Here is a 19,557-nt window from a genome sequence, read left to right as displayed (position 1 = left end):
GTAACCAGATTAGGGCTAATAGCTCGGTCAAGAAACAAGCTACTAATAAAGATTTTTTTTTTAATATTATCTTCGAAATGTTGAGTAATCTAAATAGTGTAAAATTAAAAATACAAAGTATTTTGAAAATCGGACAAGACACTCTCTCGGCATTTGCATTGGATGGCTTGGTCGGGAACGCACCAGCCGGTCGGATTAAATTTTTAAATTTTGTTTGGATTTATGTCCGAAAATGTGTAAAAATAATGGAAAACTTAAAAATTAGTGAAGGCCCAATCCTCGTTATAAACAAAGGCCCATCAAAAGATGGTTATGTGGCAATGAATGATTTAAATACTTATAATTAGCTTAAAACATTGAAAGTGTGGGACCCAATATCTTGGTAATCCAGTCTGGTCCGTTTTCAAATAGAGACCAGTCCTATATTTTACCTTCTGCAGATGATACAAATTCCTTCAACGTATATTCCCAGAAAAATTATCTCTCTGAGCAAAAACCCTAGAAAATCCTAATCTCATCGATCAAAGCAAGACGATGACTGGTCCCAACACTGTTTCTGGTAAATTCTGCTCCATCTTTTTTTTTCTCTCTTCCGAATTGGAAGTTGAGATGATGTATGAATCTGGTTTTCTAATCTAAATTGATCATGAGATTCTGTGTTTTACTTGTTTTGGTTTTGAGAAATTTTCAAGCCAATTTGGTTATTATCGTCGCAGATTTTTTTTCTTCTGGGGTTTAGTGGTGATTTAGTGAGGTTGATCGCGTTATTACCGATGTGTTATGTTTATGTTCGATTTGGTTTGAACAGTAGTGTGGTTAAGTTGTGCATCTCATGTTATATGGAATCTATGTGTATGTGTGTGTGTTAGGTGATGAACATCGTTCGGACATTGACGAGAGCAAAGTCAAAGCACCGAACATGTTCGAACGAGCCAAAGAGGAGATCGATGCTGTTATTGGTGCTATTCATCAACGCAAGAGTTCCAGGTTTTGGTTTTTGTTTCTCTCTCTCTCTGTGTAATTCTATGATATGATGGATCAGAGTTTCAATCGTTTTGATTTTGCAATGCTTTATGTTGTTAGGGACGAATCTGACAAGATGGAAATCAAATCCGAGGAGAAACCGAATGTGATGAGAAGGGCCAAGGAAGAAATCAAATCTCTCTTCCATTCCAAGGAGAAACCTCATCGCCATCATCATCATCATCACCACAAAGAAACTCATGGAAGGAGTGATGATATTGACGAGAACACGCCTGTTAACGAAGTGAAGGCTCCCAATGTTTTCGAGAGAGCCAAGGAAGAGATCGAGGCCGTCGTTGAAACCATTCATCCCAGGAAGAATGAGGCTGGCGGTTCTGATTCTCCTAAGCGTTCTCCCTCTGTCTCACCTGACAAGGAAAGAGCTGGACTCGGATGCTCTCTTGGGAAGGGGCTGGAAAAGATTTGTTCTCCTTGGGGTAGTAATAAAAAAGACTGAATCATTCATATGATTGATTGATGATCATGAACTTGTTTGCTAGCTGTTGTGATAAGATTTGGTTTGAGTTTTCAGTGAGTTTGTTGATTTTGCAAGTACTCTGAAATGTTACCTTAACAGACCAAATCTTGTTTTATTTTATGTTTCAGTCTTAACTTGTTTTATAGATGTTATGTGTATAAGTATAACTCTGTTCCTACAAAATCTTAATATTTCGAAAGTTGCAAGAGGTTAATATATATCATAGTTTTGGAATTTAGAGGGTTTAGGATGTAACCACAGAGATGGAATGTGAAAGACGAGAACCCTTTTTTTTTGTACTTTCTGATGTCATCTTTTTTTCAAAATATCGTTGAGAAGTGCGTTAGATGAGAAGAACATAGAGTGAAAGAATGCTGTCTTTAAACGAAGGTTTGGTTATTTTCCATTGTTGATGGGAAATTCATGTCGTGCATCTGTCACGGAAAAAATCTACGAGGGCAATAACACTCTGCTTCTTCAGATCACTCTAATCCAGATCATTCTCTGAGAAAGGCTTCAGATATCATTGCTCAAGAATTATCCAAAGAAGCTCACGAGAAGGACAACACCAGCAAGAATCCAGCTATTGTCATTGCTTTGAGAGAACCAATCATGAGGCGTAACATGGACAATCATGCATACGATCTTCTTGGTCATAAGACACCAAACATTCACGCTGAGCTGTAATATATGACAAGGAACTGTTTGATGGGATTATTCAAAGATGGCATTACGACCAGAGGAAAGCGGCTGAGCCGACTAAGATCTTTGTCGGGGTTGTTGAAGGTGACATTCACTCGGTGCTACGCATAGAGACCTGAACCCTGAGATGCCTTGTAGGTTCATAAAGATGATGATTTCTCTCTCAATTCTATTGACTCTGTGATGCAGCTTGGCTTATGTTTTCCTTTTCGGCTTTGGCTTTATCATCTTTTACTAATTATGTTTCAGTTAAGTTTCCATTATTTAAGGAGGTTTAGAATAAGACTTATGGATATAATGTTACGTCATAATCTTTAAGGACTTAGGAATTTTCCTAGTAGTATATATAGTGAATTGATCTCTTAGGTTTATGAGAGATACATTATTATTATTATTGATTTTATAAAACGAAGCTTTGCTTTCAACTCTTGTTTACGGCTAGATCATAGGTGATCTCAACGGATTCAAGATCGTAGGTTCTTTTGGGCATTCTTAGACTAAACAACTGCACCTACAACTATCGGTTACTCTATCAGTTGGTATCAGAGATAGCCGTTTAGATTTCTCAATCTAAACTTCGATCATGGCACCACGGAAATTGAAGGATGATCAACTTGAAGAAATTCGTCTCATGCTCGAGGCGTTTACTCCTAGATTACAAGCAGCTCTACAAACGTCTGTAACCACCGCTTTACAAACAATATTACAGGATCAGCACAATCAACGTGCTGCACAGGGAGAAAGCCCTCTAAATTGGCAACAACATCGCAGTGCTCAACTCGATGCATCGGATGATGAAGGTTTGGTCGAGAACGTGTTCGCTGATCACGATCATGACCAACAGGGTCAACGTGCTGTCCACCATAATGAACGTCTAAACGTTCAGGGAGATGAACATGACCACCGAGCAAACCAACCTAACCTTTGGGAGACAAGCTTTCGATCAGACATACCAGAGTTCCATGGAACCCTAAACCCTGAAGATTTTATCGATTGGTTAAACACGGTCGAAGAAATTCTTGAATTTCGACAAGTTCCGAATGATGTGAGGGTTTTTCTGGTAGCTACACGGTTCAAGGGACGAGCTATTGGCTTGGTGGCAACAACTCAAAGAGTCTAGACGACAAGACAACAAGCCTCGCATTGATACATGGGATCGCTTGACAAAGCATATGCGTCGAGGATGCTTACCATCAACTATGAACGTACCTTGTACAATAAGTTATAAAACCTACGCCAAAGTTCACGCTCAGTTGATGAATATGCAACAGAGTTCTTCTATATGACGGCAAGGATGACATCGGGTGAAACCGAGAACCAATTAATCTCTCGCTTCATTGGAGGTCTTCGAGTACAACTACAAGTCGCGCTTGCCCAGTTCAACCCGACCTCGGCTTCGGAAGCTCACCAACGTGCCATCTCCATGGAACTTCAACTTTGGCCATCACGGAACTCAACGTCACGCAATCGTCCTCAAAACCAAAACGATAACAAGGCTCAAACTGTTTCTGATGGTGCGACCACAACGTACCGACGCGAAAAAACTAGGAAACAACTCTGATACAAACTCCAATTCATGCCCAGCATGTACCAATGCTTTGCGATGCTTTTCTTACGGAGAAAGATGCCACATCCAAACTGCTTGTCCTAAACAGACAAAGCGCAGTCTCATCATCCAAGAACAAGAAGATGACGCTCCTCAGTATGATGATTGCGACGCAAATCAAGATGACACAACAGACGTTCTACAGGGTGATACTGGCCTTTGCCTTGTCATTAGTAGAAATTGTCTCCTGCCAAAAGCTTCACAGGAGTCGTGGTTACGTACTAATCTTTTTCGCTCAACCTGCACGATCAACGGAAGAGTTTGTAAACTCATCATTGACTCGGGAAGTTGCGCCAATGTCATATCACATGATGCAGTACAGAAGCTAGGCTTGGAAGTTAGACCACATCCATCTCTTTATACACTCACGTGGCTTAATAATAGAACGGGGATAAAGGTGTCCAAACAAGTCTCTTTGTCCTTCTCCATCGGGCATTACAAGGAGTCTGCAATGTTTGACATCGTTCCTATAGACGCTGGCCACCTACTATTAGGTCGACCATGGTAGTTTGACCGAGACGCTGTTCACCGAGGGAAAGCTAATACTTACAGCTTTGTTTTCGGCAATCGTACGATTACATTGCTCCCATCGCAAGAGCAACCAGAACCAAGCGACCACAACAGTAAAACAACCCTCAGCACTCGAGCAGCGAAATCATTGTTAACAATCCCTAAGGAAGAACTTCAACAACACATTAATGAAAGCAATATCTTGTGGGCTCTTTTTTCCTTACTGTCGAGACACCCGCTCTGACCGCTTTCATTCCTCTGCTTCAAGAATTCAGTGATGTGTTTCCGGATGAACTACCCAGCGACTTACCACCTTTGAGGGACATACAACATCATATCGATCTGGTTCCTAACGCTGTCTTGCCTAATAGACCACATTATCGAATGAGTCCACATGAGCACAACGAGCTACAAAGATAGGTTGAGGATCTCCTTACTAGAGGACATGTGCGCAAAATTTTAAGCCCGGCCGCCGTCCCAGCTTTACTCATTCCAAAGAAAGACGGTACGTAGCGAATGAGTGTTGATAGTCGAGCCATCAACAAAATCATGGTTTGTTATAGGTTCCCCATACCACGGTTAGATGACCTCTTAGATCAGATCGGTCGTGAAACCATGTTTACCAAACTCGATCTCAAAAGCGGTTATCACCAAATCGGAATTCGGCCTGGTGATGAGTGGAAAACGGCTTTCAAAACGCTTGAGGGACTTTTTGAATGGACTGTCATGCCGTTTGGACTCTCTAATGCTCCTAGCACATTCATGAGAGTTATTAATCAAGCCCTTTGCCAATTCATTGTTGTCTACTTTGACGATATCTTGATCTCAGCAGCGACCTCGATAGCCATCTCAGCCATCTACATGACATGCTCAAAGTCCTCTGTCATGAAAAATTATATGCAGCACAGCGTAAGTGTATTTTCGGCGTCAATCATGTCCTTTTCTTGGGATACATCGTCTCGAGTCAGGGTCTCCAAGTCGATCCAGGCAAGGTAGAAGCTATCAAGTCTTGGCCAATGCTGCTCAGACTTAGTGAGGTTCACAGCTTCCATGGTCTCGCCTCATTTTATCGATTATTCATCCACCATTTTAGCAACATAGCATCGCCTCTCACAGACTGTATGAAAGGCACGTCCTTATCTAGGACGTCTGAAGCAAACTCTGCCTTTGAAGAACTCAAGCAATGATTAGTTTCGACTCAAATTTTGGCGCTTCCTGATTTTACTCAGGTTTTCAAGCTCCATTGCGATGCTTGAAAACTTGGTATTGGCGCAGTCCTCAGTCAACATGGCCGGCCAGTGGCTTTTTATAGTGAGAAAATTGCAGGATCGTGTGCAAGATACAGTACATACGACATCGAGTTTTATGCTATTGTCCAAGCTATTAAACATTGGCGTCATTATCTCTTCCATCAGGAGTTCATTCTTTATACAGATCATGATGCTTTGAAACACTTGGGAAGTCAAGATAAAATCTCTGCACATCATGCTTCATGGATAGCGTTTCTCCAGCAATTCAATTTATTTATCAAGCATCAATCCGGCAGAATAAACAAGGTGGCTGATTCTCTAAGCCGTCGCCATTCTTTGGTTGCTACATTACATGTTTCAGTACCGGGTTTTGTTGTACTACCCGAGCAATATGCTTTGGATCCTTTCTTTGGTCCAATTTGGACGTCTTTACATGCTGGCGACCGTTTGGAGTTCGTCCTTCATGAGGGTTACATCTTTCGTGGAAACTGTTTGTGTATTCCTGAAGGCAGCCTCCACATTAAGCTTATCAAGGAACTACATGACGAAGGTCACGTGGGCAAGGATCGTACGCTTCAGCTTGTAACGGATGCCTATTTTGGCCGACGTTACGTCGGGATGTCGTTTGTTTTGTCAAAAGATGCGTTGTCTGTCACAAGTCTAAAGGTCATGCGACCAATAGCGGGTTGTACCTTCCTCTTCTTATTCCGACTCAGCCGTGGACAGATGTCAGTATGGATTTTGTCTTAGGTCTTCCACGTACCCAGCGTGGTAATGATTCTAATTTCACCGAGGTCGATCATTTCTCGAAGATGGCACATTTTATCCATTGCAAGAAGACGACGGAAGCAGTCCAGGTGGCTATTCTTTTCTTTCGTGAGGTATACATGTTGCATGGTTTACAGCTTTCTATTGTGTCTGATCGGGATTCAAGGTTCCTGAGTCACTTCTCGCGTTCCTTGTGGCGACTGCTTTGCACTACTCTTGACATGAGTTCGGCTTACCATCCTCAATCTGATGGACAAACAGAGGTTACTAATCGAACTCTTGGTGACATGCTTCGCTGTTTGGTTATTGAAAACATTCGGTCGTGAGATTCAGTTCTTTGCCAAGTCGAGTTTTCTCATAATCGGGCTCTTAATCGCAGTACACATTTCAGTCCGTTTCGTGTTGTTTATGGTCTTGTTCCTCGTGGCCCGACAGACCTTGGCATTGCTTGGAATTTGACGAGGGATCACGGTCAGGCTTTGGACTTCGTGGCACAGGTCTCTACCATTCACAACCAAGTCCATGACAACTTACAACTTTCTTCCGCCAAGTAGAAGAGTTCAGCTGATCATCATCGTTGTGATACTCAATTCAAAGTGGGCGATCGGGTTTGGGCAGTCCTGACTCGTGATCGTTTTTCTCCTGGCGACTACAACAAACTCAAGTCAAGGAAGATCGGTCCGTTAGAAATCCTTGAGAAGATCAACCCAAACGCGTACCGGCTGGCATTACCTCAGGATGCTCGCTTTTCAGATGTCTTTAACGTGAAGCATCTCATTTCTTTCGTCGCACATGACGATAATGAAGATCCGAGGTCGGATCTTTCTCTACCCTGGGTGACCTGATGCAGCGTGGCTTATGTTTTCCTTTTCGGCTTTGGCTTTATGATAGACCGTGGATTTTACCCATTTTCAACCATGGTTTATGAATGTTTTAAGATATATTATTACTATATAGAGTCTATTTAAAGTAATTAAAGGTTCATGTACTATCTGGAAGGAAATGATGTATTTGGAGTTTTTTGGAAATCTTTGGAGCTTCGCTGGAAGCAAGAGATGGTCGACAGTCAAATTCAGTATCGACCGACAGTTACCACCAAATATCGATCGATGTTGGGAATCTCACATCGATCGATTATGAAGCCATCCGAGAATTAATGACAAATTAGAAGATTTCAAGTTTCATAAAAGTTTTAATAATTACATCATTAGTCCATGGCCGCCTTTTAGGCTATTTATTAGGATTTTGTATCATTTTAGAGGTAGACTTGCCTAGAGACCTTTTTAGTCCTAGTTTGGAGGAGGCAAGAAGCCACCATTGAAAGAGGAGAGCTTAGGATTAGAGAGATAGATCATCTACTGCAAAACAGAGAAGAATTTGAACTCCCTTGCTTTCATTATTTCTGTTACTTTTGCTATTTATTTTATTTAAGTATTATTCAGACCATCATAACTATGTGTTTCATGAATATGTCTGAGTAGTCCTTACTGTTAGATTTAGGTTTCTCAAATAGGTTGATAAATGTAATACTGACACAACAATTGTTAGGTTGTTTAAAAATATAGTTTAATCGTCTAGTTATGCTTAAAGCTAAGTTTAGGATTGATCTCCCTTCAAACTTAGATCTTAAGATTAATTGGGATCAAACCATTGCTTGACTCAATACCTGAAAATAACTAGAATGATCTAACTGACTAGATACGGACGAGAGTTGGTCTAGTGAGTTAGATAATACAAATTAAACATGTCCATAAAGCTTTCTGAAAGAAGTATCGATCGACGCAGCGATAGCCCTGTCGATCGATATTTTGAAAGGTGTATCGATCGATATTCACAAAGAATTATCGATCGACACTTTCTCGCAACCAAAATAACGAGAGTTGAGGTCCGAGATCCAGATTAGATAATCAAACAGATTATACCTTAGTTTGAATTCAAGAACAATTAATATTAACAAACTCCTAATTTTCCAAATTAAGTATTATTTATCATACCTGAGAATATACCTGAATCTAGCTACTTCAACCAACTGTTAACAAACTCAAAACAATCAATTGAGCAATAAACTTGCTCACCAATCCATTTACTGCTTTTAAAAACTTATAAACCATTTAATCTAGATTTATTTCAAGACCATAATCTATTGTAATCCTAGAGTCTCTGTGGATTCGATCCCTAAGTACTACATCCGAACCTTTTATTTGAGAGAGTAATTCACTCCTTAGAGTAATTGTGATATCAAATTTGGCGCCGTTGCCGGGGACTCTTTCTTATTACCATTAGATGAAGTTTAGAATTTAATCTAGATTTTGTTACTAAATTTGCTAAAAGTTTTTCCCTCTTTTCCTGCTGACACAGGAGCTTCAAGATGAAAACATGGATTTCAGCCGGACATCGATCGACGAAGCGAGAGCAATATCGAGCGACAAGTCGACAGAAGTATCGATCGACGACGCACATCAAACATCAATCGACAACACCCCGCCGGAAGCAGGTAAGTATTCTCTTACCGATGATGCTAATGAAAGAGTAGTCCTAGGAGAACCTAAAGGTCAACTAAGAAACACAAATAACCAAATTATGAATGAACATGGGACTGAAATCCCTGTTTAAATTAAATCTATCTCAGAAAGAGATAATGAATGGAAATTGCCTTTGCAAGACTACTTAAACCCTGGAAGGACCTATTCCAATAGGTCCGCAATTAGACTACCAAAAGATGATACCAAGAAATTCGGGATCAGTCCCGAATACTTAATTATGGTACGTCAAAATCCTTTCTGTGGGACCTTCTCAGAGCGACCGCACGACCACATCGAGTATCTAGAAGAATTGATGAATGATGAGTACAATCGTTGTAAACTCTTTCCATTTTCCTTAGAAGGCGACGCCAGAAAATGGCTAGACCAAATACCAACATGATCTTTGACCTGTTGGAAGGAGATAAGGAGTGCCTTTATAAACCAATTCTTCAATGAGGCGCACTACTGGGATGTAAGGAAGAAAATCTCCACATTCCGTCAAGGTCCACGGGAATCGTTCATAAACGCATGGGAGAGATTCAAGAGCTACCAACTTGAATGCCCCCACCATGGCTATTCAGAGCCGCAACTCATTAATACCTTTTACAGAGGTATTAACCTTCATTACCAGATCACGCTCGACACAGCCAGTGAACAGAACTTCAGTACCAGAAACCCTGAAGAAGCAAAGCGTTTGATCAAAAATGTAGCTACGGGTAGATCCTACCGAAATGATGGACGTAGGGTTAGGAAGGAAAGCTGACCTAGTTGATGAGTCACCTTTACTCGAAATTGAAGAACATCTTGACTCGCCCCATTCTGCTCTTGAGGGACATAACCAATTTGGGATTTACCAAATTGATGATGATACCCTATCTGAACTAGAACAGCAAATAGATTTCGTAGATAGCCAAACCTTGAAAAATAATTATCCTAACCCCGATAGCTTTACCCAAAATTACAAGGCTACTGTTGGATCACGCCAAGACAGAGCGAAATCTAGGCTAAACCAAGCTTTCATGGGAAATCACAAGTTGGCCACTGACCTGAACGGAAAGATAGACTTAATCTTCAGTGAGCTAACGAGGAAGTTCGATGCTTTAAGTGAACACATTAAGAGACTGGACAGTCAGGTCGCGGAAAACGCAACCGCCATCAAAAGAGAAACATGACGTCTCCTTGGCCGGACTGACGCGAATCCAAAACGTCAAATTAATGCCGTGTTATTGAGAAGCAGAAAACGCCTCATTCCGAGGGCAATATAAATCAACAACACAGAGAAACATGCTGTAGTTGAGGAAACCAGTGAAAGTAGGTCACGCCCTATAATCCTCGATGACCCCACTGCCGAGTCCGAAATACCTCAAGGAAGAGAGAGGCCCAACACTGAGGAAGAGGCCATCGACCTCGAGGAAGAAGAAGGAGAAATGGAAGAGGATGTCGAAATTGATCGACAAGAAAGAACAAACGTCGATCGAAAAACCACGGTGAATATCGATCGACACTCTGGAAACAATGTCGATCGACGCCCGACTCCTGCTGAACCGACAGTAGAAAGAGTGTATAGGACTCTATCACCATTCCTTCCTAATAAGACGCAGACTAAGCGAGAGGTAGACAAAGCGATCTGCAAGAAAGTATTCGATAAGATCACGTTGGAAATGCCATTGAGTGATGCGATAAAAGTATCACCTTCAATAAAAAAATATGTAAAAGATATGGTATCCAACAGCTTTCCAGCCACTGAGCGCAGCGTCATGTTAGTTTCTGAGGAAGTAAGTGCAATAATGCAAGGCAAGATCCCGATCAAGAGACCCGATCGGGGCAGTTTTGTTTTGGATTGCAATATACGGAACAAAAATTTTCCTCGATCCCTTCGTGACCTAAGTTCCTGCGTGAACCTCATGCCACATTTTGTCGCAATATCCCTAGGATACGACAAGTTCAAACCTACCAAAATAACTTTGGTTCTAGCCGATAGATCCATTAGAATACATGAGGGAGTGCTTGACGACGTGCCAATAAGGATTAACGGCTGTCACGTCCCAACGGATTTCGTAGTACTGAAATACCAAATTAAACCAAAGGATCCTCTTATTTTGGGTAGATCACTCCTAGCCACTGCAGGTGCGATAATCGATGTCAAGGAGGGTATGATATGTCTAAACATTGGAAACATTCCGATGACTTTCGACATGGATAACCTGATGAGACGACCCTTGATCGATAAACAAACTTTCCTACGTGGATGATATCTGTGAATTGGCTGAAGAATCTTTCATAAACTCATGCTCAGACGACCCTTTGGAGAAAGTACTCACAGCTGGTGAAGAGGAAACTTTCAGTGTCGATAGTAGAGCTGAGAAATACACACGATTACCGGACGCAAGCATGGAAACTGCAAGCGTCGATGACATAGAGGATGACGCTTTGGAAATTAACGTCGATCAATATTTACTAAAAGCTGTCGATCAACAACCATCCTCCTCGAAGGAATGGGATCCCAAAAAGGCACCGAAGATTGAGTTGAAACAGCTGCCCGCTAGACTCAAATATGCTTTTCTCTATAAAGATTCGTATCCAGTAATCGTGAACGCAAACCTCACAAATGGAGAACTTGCATTGTTATTAAATAAACTACGCAAATACAGGAAAGCCCTCGGGTACTCTCTCGAAGACATTCCTGGCATCTCTCCAGATCTGTGCATGCACCGGATTCACCTAGAAGACGGTTCGAAATCGTCAGTGGAACACCAAAGGCGACTGAACCCGAACTTGAAAGAAGTTGTTAAAAAGGAAATAGGTAAACTTCTAGATGCCGGAGTCATTTACCCGATTTCGGATAGCAATTGGGTTAGCCCCGTGCATGTTGTACCAAAAAGGGCGGAATCACTGTGGTGAAGAATGACAAAGACGAACTCATTCCCACGCGAACCGTCACTGGACATCGAATGTGTATCGATTATAGAAAGTTAAACGCTGCTACTTGAAAAGATCACTTCCCTTTACCTTTCATTGATCAAATGTTGGAAAGATTGACAAATCGCCAATACTACTGTTTTCTTGACGGGTACTCTGGATTTTTCCAAATCCCTATACATCCTGACGATCAAGAAAAGACCACCTTTACTTGCCCTTATGGAACATTCGCATACCGCAGAGTGCCATTCGGTCTTTGTAATGCCCCTGCCACCTTCCAACGATGCATGATGTCAATTTTTACTGATATGATAGAAGACTTCATGGAAGTCTTCATGGACGATTCTCAGTATATGGATCCAGTTTCAAAAACTGTCTCGATAACCTATGTAAAGTTTTGGCAAGATGCGAAGAGAAGAATCTCGTTCTAAATTGGGAAAAATACCACTTTATGGTTAATGATGGAATCGTCCTAGGACATAAAGTATCTGCCGCTGGTATAGAAGTAGATCGGGAAAAATTTGAGGTAATGACCGGTCTGCCAGCACCCACAAACGTCAAAGATGTGAGATGTTTTCTCGGACATGCCGGATTTTACAGGAGGTTCGTACAATATTTTAGCAAAATCGCTAGACCTCCCACCTCCCTCCTCTGTAAAGAAGTTAAATTCGACTTCACACCAGATTGCGTAAAATCCTTCGAGGAAATAAAGAAAGCCTTGATAACCGCCCCCATCGTGCAAGCACCTGACTGGAATCTTCCTTTCGAAATAATGTGCGATGCGAGCGATTTCGCTGTAGGAGCAGTTTTGAGCCAAAGGAAAGACAAAAAGCTGCATGCAGTTTATTATGCCAGTCGAACTCTCGACGAAGCACAAAAAAATTACGCGACAACAAAAAAAGAATTGCTAGCTGTGGTTTATGCATTCGAAAAATTCCGTCAATACCTGGTCGGTTCGCGAGTCATCGTCCACACTGATCACGCTGCAATTAAATACTTGATGCAAAAGAAAGATGAAAAACCACGACTCCTGCGATGGATCCTTCTACTTCAAGAATTCGACATCGAGATAAAAGATAAAAGAGGAGTAGAAAACGGAGTTTCATATCATCTTTCCCGGATAAGAATAGAAAACGACGTCCCTATCGATGACTTCTTACCAACTGAAAACATTTACCAAACGGAATCGTTCATCGGAAATGTATGTCTCAGTTCAGAGGACCTATCGATCGACGATAACGATCCAATGTCGATCGATTACGACTGTACCAGGTCGATCGACAATGACGTTTGGGTGTCGATCGACACTTCAAATATTCTGAGCGAAGATACTAATCCCAAAACCCTCACCTTCGATATAAAAGTTAACGTCGCACACAACAAGGTGTACCCTGACCTTGATTCCCCCGTGGATGAAAATCTGCATCGAGGAGTGCATGTAGTCGGACAAGGTTCAAAGGACAGACCTTGGTACGCTGATATAGTGAACTATTTAGCTGCCGACATAGAACCCGAAGAGTTGAGAGGGTACACAAGAAAGAAAATTTTAAGAGAAGTTAGGAGATATCACTGAGACGAACCATATCTCTACAAACACTGCTCTGATGGGATGTATAGACGCTGCGTCGCCGATACTGAAATACACGATATTTTATTCCAATGCCATGGATCCGATTATGCTGGGCATTTTGCAACCTTTAAAACGGTATCAAAAATTCTTCAAGCAGGATTCTGGTGGCCAACCATGTTTCGCGATGCTCATGCATTCATAGCACAATGCGAAATATGCCAACGAAGGGGACAATATCAGTAAAAAACACGAAATGGAACATAAATCTATTCAAGAAGTAGAAGTCTTTGACTGTTGGGGGATAGATTTCATGGGACCTTTCCCTTCTTCGTACGGAAATAAATACATCCTAGTCGCTGTTGACTATGTGTCAAAGTGGTTCGAAGCGGTAGCTTCCCCAACGAACGACGCATCTGTAGTTATTAAGCTTTTCAAAAGCATTATCTTCCCGAGATTCGGAATACCCCGAATAGTCATAAGTGACGGTGGTTCCCATTTCATCAACAATTTTTTTGAAGGACTACTCCGTAAGAACGGAGTACACCATAGAGTTGCTACACACTACCACCCATAGACGAGTGGGCAGGTAGAAGTCTCAAATCGACAGATAAGGAAATCTTAGAAAAGACCGTGGGCACAAAAGATTGGTCTAGAAAATTGGACAATGCACTCTGGGCCTACCGGACTGCCTTTAGGAACCACTCCATTTCATCTGCTATATGGAAAATCAAGTCACTTACCAGTTGAGCTGGAACAAAAAGCAGCCTGGGCCATTAAATTATTAAATTTCGACATCAAACCAGCTGCCGAAAGAAGACTCATACAGCTTAACGAACTGGACGAGATTAGACATATAGCCTATGAGAGTTCAAAGATATACAAAGAGAAAACGAAATCATATCATGATAAAAAAGATCATTTCCCGACACTTCGAACCAAATGATCAAGTACTACTGTATAACTCTCGGCTAACGCTGTTTCCCGGAAAACTCTGATCTCGTTGGTCTTGTCCTTTTACTGTTGTGAATGCCAATCGTTATGGAGCCATTACACTTACAATTAATAAAGGAGATGAATTCACGGTAAATGGCCAACGAGTAAAGCATTATTGGGCTAAACCGCCAAATATCAAGCCCATTGACTTAGGCCCCTTTCCCGATAATTAGAAAATTCGAATATCGAGTCAAGCTAAGGACTTAAAATAAGCGCTGAATGGGGAGGCAACCCATTATTTTTAATTTTAGAATTTTTCGAATTATTAGGATTTATAAAAAAAAAAAACAAAATTATCGGAAAACAAAGCCTCTGTCGATCGACAACGACAGCTCGTCATTGATCGACATCGAATGGACAAACACGGGCTCGCTTAAGTCGACACTTAAGTCGACATTCGCATAAACCCGAAAACCCTACGGAAACATTCCCATCTCTTTTCTCTCTAGTTTTTCACCCAAATCCGACGATTCTTGCCCTCATTCCACTCGAATTTTAACCATCTTTCCGTTTAGATCACTTAACTCACACATCATCATGGTATGAACACTAAATTTTTGTTCTTCCTAGGGTTGAAATAAAAATCGGATTTGAACTGAGATTTTAGAGCTTATATCGATCGATTTGAGTTTGAGGAACAATATAATCGATCGATTTAGCGGATTTTCTGCAACATGCAAATCGAATTGCATAATTGTGTTTTTGCAGGTTTTCACGCATGCGATATCGATCGACAACTATCAGTCACATCGATCGATTTTCGCAAAGGCCTGTCGATCGACATCGAGACATTTCTGTCGATCGACAACAACAACTTCACCATCGAACTTCACTAATCTACTATTGTTGGTGAACTTTGTTTACAGGCTGACGAGAGGAGAACGAAGAGGAGATTCAACACCAACAGCCCAGCTCCTGTCCTTGACAGAGACCCTTGGCCGAGACAGCCCGAGGATGGACCTATTCCACTCTTTGACTACTTCGAGGACACGCGAAAAGCAACGAAGAGCTCAGCATGCCGCAACCGTGCGATCGAGGACGCCTGGGACGACTACGACATCATATTCTACAACGCGTGGCTAAAGGTTTCAATAGAACCGAAGCGATTTGTCGATCCAGACGTGGTCCAAGCATTAGGTATCCGATCGGACCTCGAGGACTTGTTCGTTGAGTTGGGTATGGGAAAATTTGCTACTTACCCACAGGTTCTCTACCCGGCGCTGGTCCGTCAGTTCATGGCCACCGTGAACGTCTACTATGCCAATGAGAGGGAAAAGAAGGCTAGCGAGGGCGTCATGACTTTCTTCATCCGCAGCATTCGCTACAGAGTCCCTCTTTTGACTCTCTGCATTATCTACGGGTTCGAGACCGAGCGCCAACATGCCATCGTACCCGACTTTCCAGGGATAAGGACATTTTGGAGCTACATAGCCACCGGTTTCTTCGATGCCACCAAGACCGTTCAGTCGGGCATTTGATACACTAAAAATGAATCTTTGCTACTGTCAAGTTAACAGTGGTAATTGTAATATTTGAGATTCAATCCAGAGGACCAGTTTACTCTTTACTCTTATGAGTTCAATATTAAGCTGAGAAACAAGTGGGATTTTGAGAATTAATTGTGACACGAGTAACAAGAACGCCTAGATGATTCAAATTCAATTTAAATGAAGCTGGCTTAGGGTCATTAATCGGATGTCAATTGCAGAACTGAACAACTATTCAAGTGCGATGAAATGCAGTCTAGAACTCAGATCACTCGGCTAGAACAATCCACTATCGTGATCTTGCTCCCTTTGCATATCGGTCTTGAGTCCTAAGCTCTCGCTTGGAACAAGACGCGATAACAAGCCTTAGAGGCGAGATCTGATTAGTTCACCTAATACCTTAATATCTACTCTCGCTGATTAGGGATACAAAGCTCATTCAATATATGTCAATTTATCTCCTAAGCGGTTAGCTAGGGGATTAAATCAAGGATCAAACATTAAGAGATCAGTTCAATGCAAGCAGTAAGAACAATATGAATGAAGAACAATTAAGATCACTTATTTGTGTTCAGTTCATGCAGCTAACACCCTACAACCCTAAGCAAGCTTAGCCTACTACTCAATCATAAAGCAGGATGACACAAACATGGTTTATGAATAATACTGCATATAAAATAAAGTAGAAAGACAAGGGTTCAGGATGATCTTCTAGTGAGGATGAAGCCTTCTCCCTTACAAGTTGCTTAATCCAAAGAAAATAGTTCTAGGTCTCTTGCAAAACTAGCGTACCCAAAAGAAAATGATAGCATAGGCCTTTTATATGGAGGCGCTGGTGGTAAAAAGATAGGAGAGAGTGGAAACTAGGGCAAACTTGATATCTTGCATATTTCCACTGTTTTATCCATTCACCCATGTGCATTTTGATCATATAGACTAGGATTTAGCCATGTTTAGGTTGCATTTTGCATACATGAGTCTTTATCAGGTATTGGAGTACCACATGGAGTTCTTGGAGACATTTGGGTGCATTTGGAGCTCAAAAGAGGTGATAAAGGTGATCATTGGACGAACAGTGCATGGGAGCGACACCGTGAAGTCGCTGTGACACCCTTTCAGAGCGACACCCCGATGTCGCTCGCGTCTCCATCGCTCGGAGGCACGAGAGCGACCTTACAGCGACGTTCCGGAGCGACACCATAAGGTCGCTCCAGCTGGGAGCGACGTGACCGGAGCGACACAGCGAGGTCGTTCGCGAAGAGCGACCCGGAGCGACGTCTCGCAGCGACCCCTCCAGGTCGCTCTCAAAGCCTGGAGCGACCTCTCGGAGCGACTACTGGAGGTCACTGCACGCCTTCTGTTTGCTCGAATTCATTTATACTCAAGGGCCTTTTGGTCATTTCATTATGCACGTTTTTACTTTTGAAAACCTATGTTTTAAGTACCTTTAGCAGCCACCAGACAGATTATCTTTCGTTCTAAAGAAAAACCTTTGGAAAGTTCATCTCTTGAATTATCTTTGTTCATCTAGTTATTACAATTCTGTGTTTCTAATTCGTTGTTGTATCCCTATGTATGATTAATCTGAAATCCAAAATGGGTTTAAGAGGAATCATGAAGAGTAGTGAGTAATCACCATTTGAATTCATGGGTTAGGAAGATTAAGGGTGATTAGGTTAGAGCTAGGATGTTTTAGAGTAGATCATTCCAAAACCTTGCTAGTAGAGTAATCATAATGCATCTTCTGAGTTAGCTTCTCAAAAGTTGATCTTTAGGCATTTCCCACCCAAAAGGTGTTCGATGAAATGCCTGAAACAACTCTTCTAAGCTTTTAGCATATTTTGCCAAAGACATTTGTTGTTAGAAGTGCTAAGATAGCCTTAGACCTGTTATTAATGATTGCTTCCATATTATTCAACCAAAGACATTTGTTGTTTGAAATGTGTTAGCAAATGAACATTCATCTAGACATAGAGTTTGTTTAGGATCGTGTCTAAGCTTAAGGTTGATAGTTTGATTGTTCGTCTGCCATCCTTAGTTCGAAACTTTATCACCCAAGGTCTAATTCCTATGCCCATGAGTTCTCATTTTCCTTAGTTAAGAAAGTCAACTCATTTACCGTTTTTATTATTCTGAAACTGCATTAGTATTAATCATTAGTTTAGAAAACCCTTTAAATCATCGGTTGCACTTAGATTAAGTAAGTACTTGCATTCTCAGTGCTTGAAATCCCTTAGAATTGGTTCAACAATCATTTATACTACAACATTTGTCTTATGAGCCTTGAAAACTCTTAACATCAAATTGGCGCCGTTGCCAAATTCTGAGTAGATTTGAACATTGAGATTTAGTCATTTGCTTGAGACTAAGTCATTTTTATTTTCTTTTGTTACTGATTCTCCTTCTTCACCTCCCTTTAATTTACAGGTGTATGAACTTGAGGAGCAGGGGTCCATCAAACCTAGTTCCAAGAGCCGCAGACATCAGAGCTTTAGAGAGAGAGTGTGCTAGAAAGAGAAGAGAAGAAGAGCAACAGTCTCGCTTGCAGAGATTGGATACTGATATGGGAGACATACCTCAAAATGATGCCAACAACGTTCCACAAAACCAACAGCGAGCAGCTCGACCCATTGGCACTTATGACCGCCCCAACATTCATGGTCATAGATTGGGAATCCGAGCACCAGCTGTAGCAGCCAACAACTTTGAGATCAAATTAGGACTCCTCAACGTGATCGAGAACAACAAGTATCATAGCTTGGCTCTAGAGGACCCATTTGATCACTTGGACATGTTCGACAGCTACTGTGGGTTGTCAAAAACCAATGGTGTGTCTGAGGATGCCTTAAAGCTGAAGTTATTCCCTTTCTCTCTGGGGGATAAGGCAAGACAGTGGGAGAAGTCTCTACCAAGCGACTCAATCACCACTTGGGATGACTGCAAGAAAGCTTTCTTGGAGAAGTTCTTCTCTACTTCAAGAACTGCTAAGCTGAGAAATGAGATCTGCAGCTTTCAATAGAAAGGCTTGGAAGGATTCAGTGAAGCCTGGGAGAGATTCAAAGGCTACCAAGCTCAATGCCCTCATCATGGATTCTCTAAGGAAAGCCTGCTGAGCACATTCTACTGAGGAGCTCTTCCTAAGTACAGAGCCAGATTGGATACAGCTACCAATGGGTTCTTCTTGGGAAGAACAGAGGAGGATGCAAAGCAGTTGGTAGACAACATGGTCAAGAGTGATGCAGTCTACAGTGGAGACCACGACAGAGGCAGTCGAACAGATGACAAGCAGACGAGCAAGGAGTTAAAGTCTCTCCAGGATAAGATTAATAATCTCATTGCTGATAAGGCCACCCAGGAGCAGCTGCACTTTGTTGGTAACCCAAACAAAGAAGCCACACCTATTGTCCAGGAAGTTGATGGTTTGGAAGGGCAAGAAGAGCTGTGCTTCATCAACAACAATGGTAGCTGGTACAAAAAAGAGCCAAACTTTCAGTACAACAACTACCAACAGAGATCTTACCACAACAACCAACAGAGTGGTTATCAGCCTCGGAATAACCAGCAAGGCAGCTATCAGCCTCAATAAAACCCTCCTCCTGGTTTCAACACCAAAGGACAACAACCTGCCCCACAACAACCTACTACTTCTACCTCTACTCCTCAAGTCAGTAGCACTGATGCCCTACTAAAACAAATCTTGGAGTCTCAGACAAGAAGTGAGAAGCATGT

General features: G+C 41.8%; 1 protein-coding gene and 1 non-coding gene across 2 annotated transcripts; one reads left to right on the top strand and one right to left on the bottom strand.

Moving 5' to 3' along the window:
- The first annotated feature begins 354 nt into the window (after positions 1–354).
- LOC106416603 lies at positions 355–1,646 on the top strand. Its single transcript, XM_013857523.3, has 3 exons — positions 355–559; positions 870–987; positions 1,084–1,646. Exons 1-3 carry the CDS (start codon positions 535–537, stop codon positions 1,478–1,480), a joined length of 540 nt encoding a protein of 179 aa, XP_013712977.1. The 5' UTR covers positions 355–534; the 3' UTR covers positions 1,481–1,646.
- A 17,168-nt stretch (positions 1,647–18,814) lies between these two features.
- On the bottom strand, positions 18,815–18,921 carry LOC125593608. The gene has a single exon (XR_007329508.1). It is a non-coding gene; the product is annotated as a small nucleolar RNA R71 (small nucleolar RNA).
- Positions 18,922–19,557: the final 636 nt, after the last annotated feature.

The sequence above is a fragment of the Brassica napus genome, chromosome C9 (assembly GCF_020379485.1).
Source record: "Brassica napus cultivar Da-Ae chromosome C9, Da-Ae, whole genome shotgun sequence".
Lineage (NCBI taxonomy): Eukaryota > Viridiplantae > Streptophyta > Magnoliopsida > Brassicales > Brassicaceae > Brassica > Brassica napus.
The sequence above is the reverse complement of the archived record's forward strand: the minus strand, read 5'-3'. Positions and strand labels throughout refer to the sequence as shown.

Coding starts and splice junctions, on each gene's coding strand:
- LOC106416603 (XM_013857523.3), top strand. CDS start 535: ATGACTGGTCCCAACACTGTTTCTG. Junction 560..869: donor TGGTCCCAACACTGTTTCTG/GTAAATTCTGCT, acceptor TGTGTGTGTTAG/GTGATGAACATCGTTCGGAC. Junction 988..1,083: donor CATCAACGCAAGAGTTCCAG/GTTTTGGTTTTT, acceptor TTATGTTGTTAG/GGACGAATCTGACAAGATGG.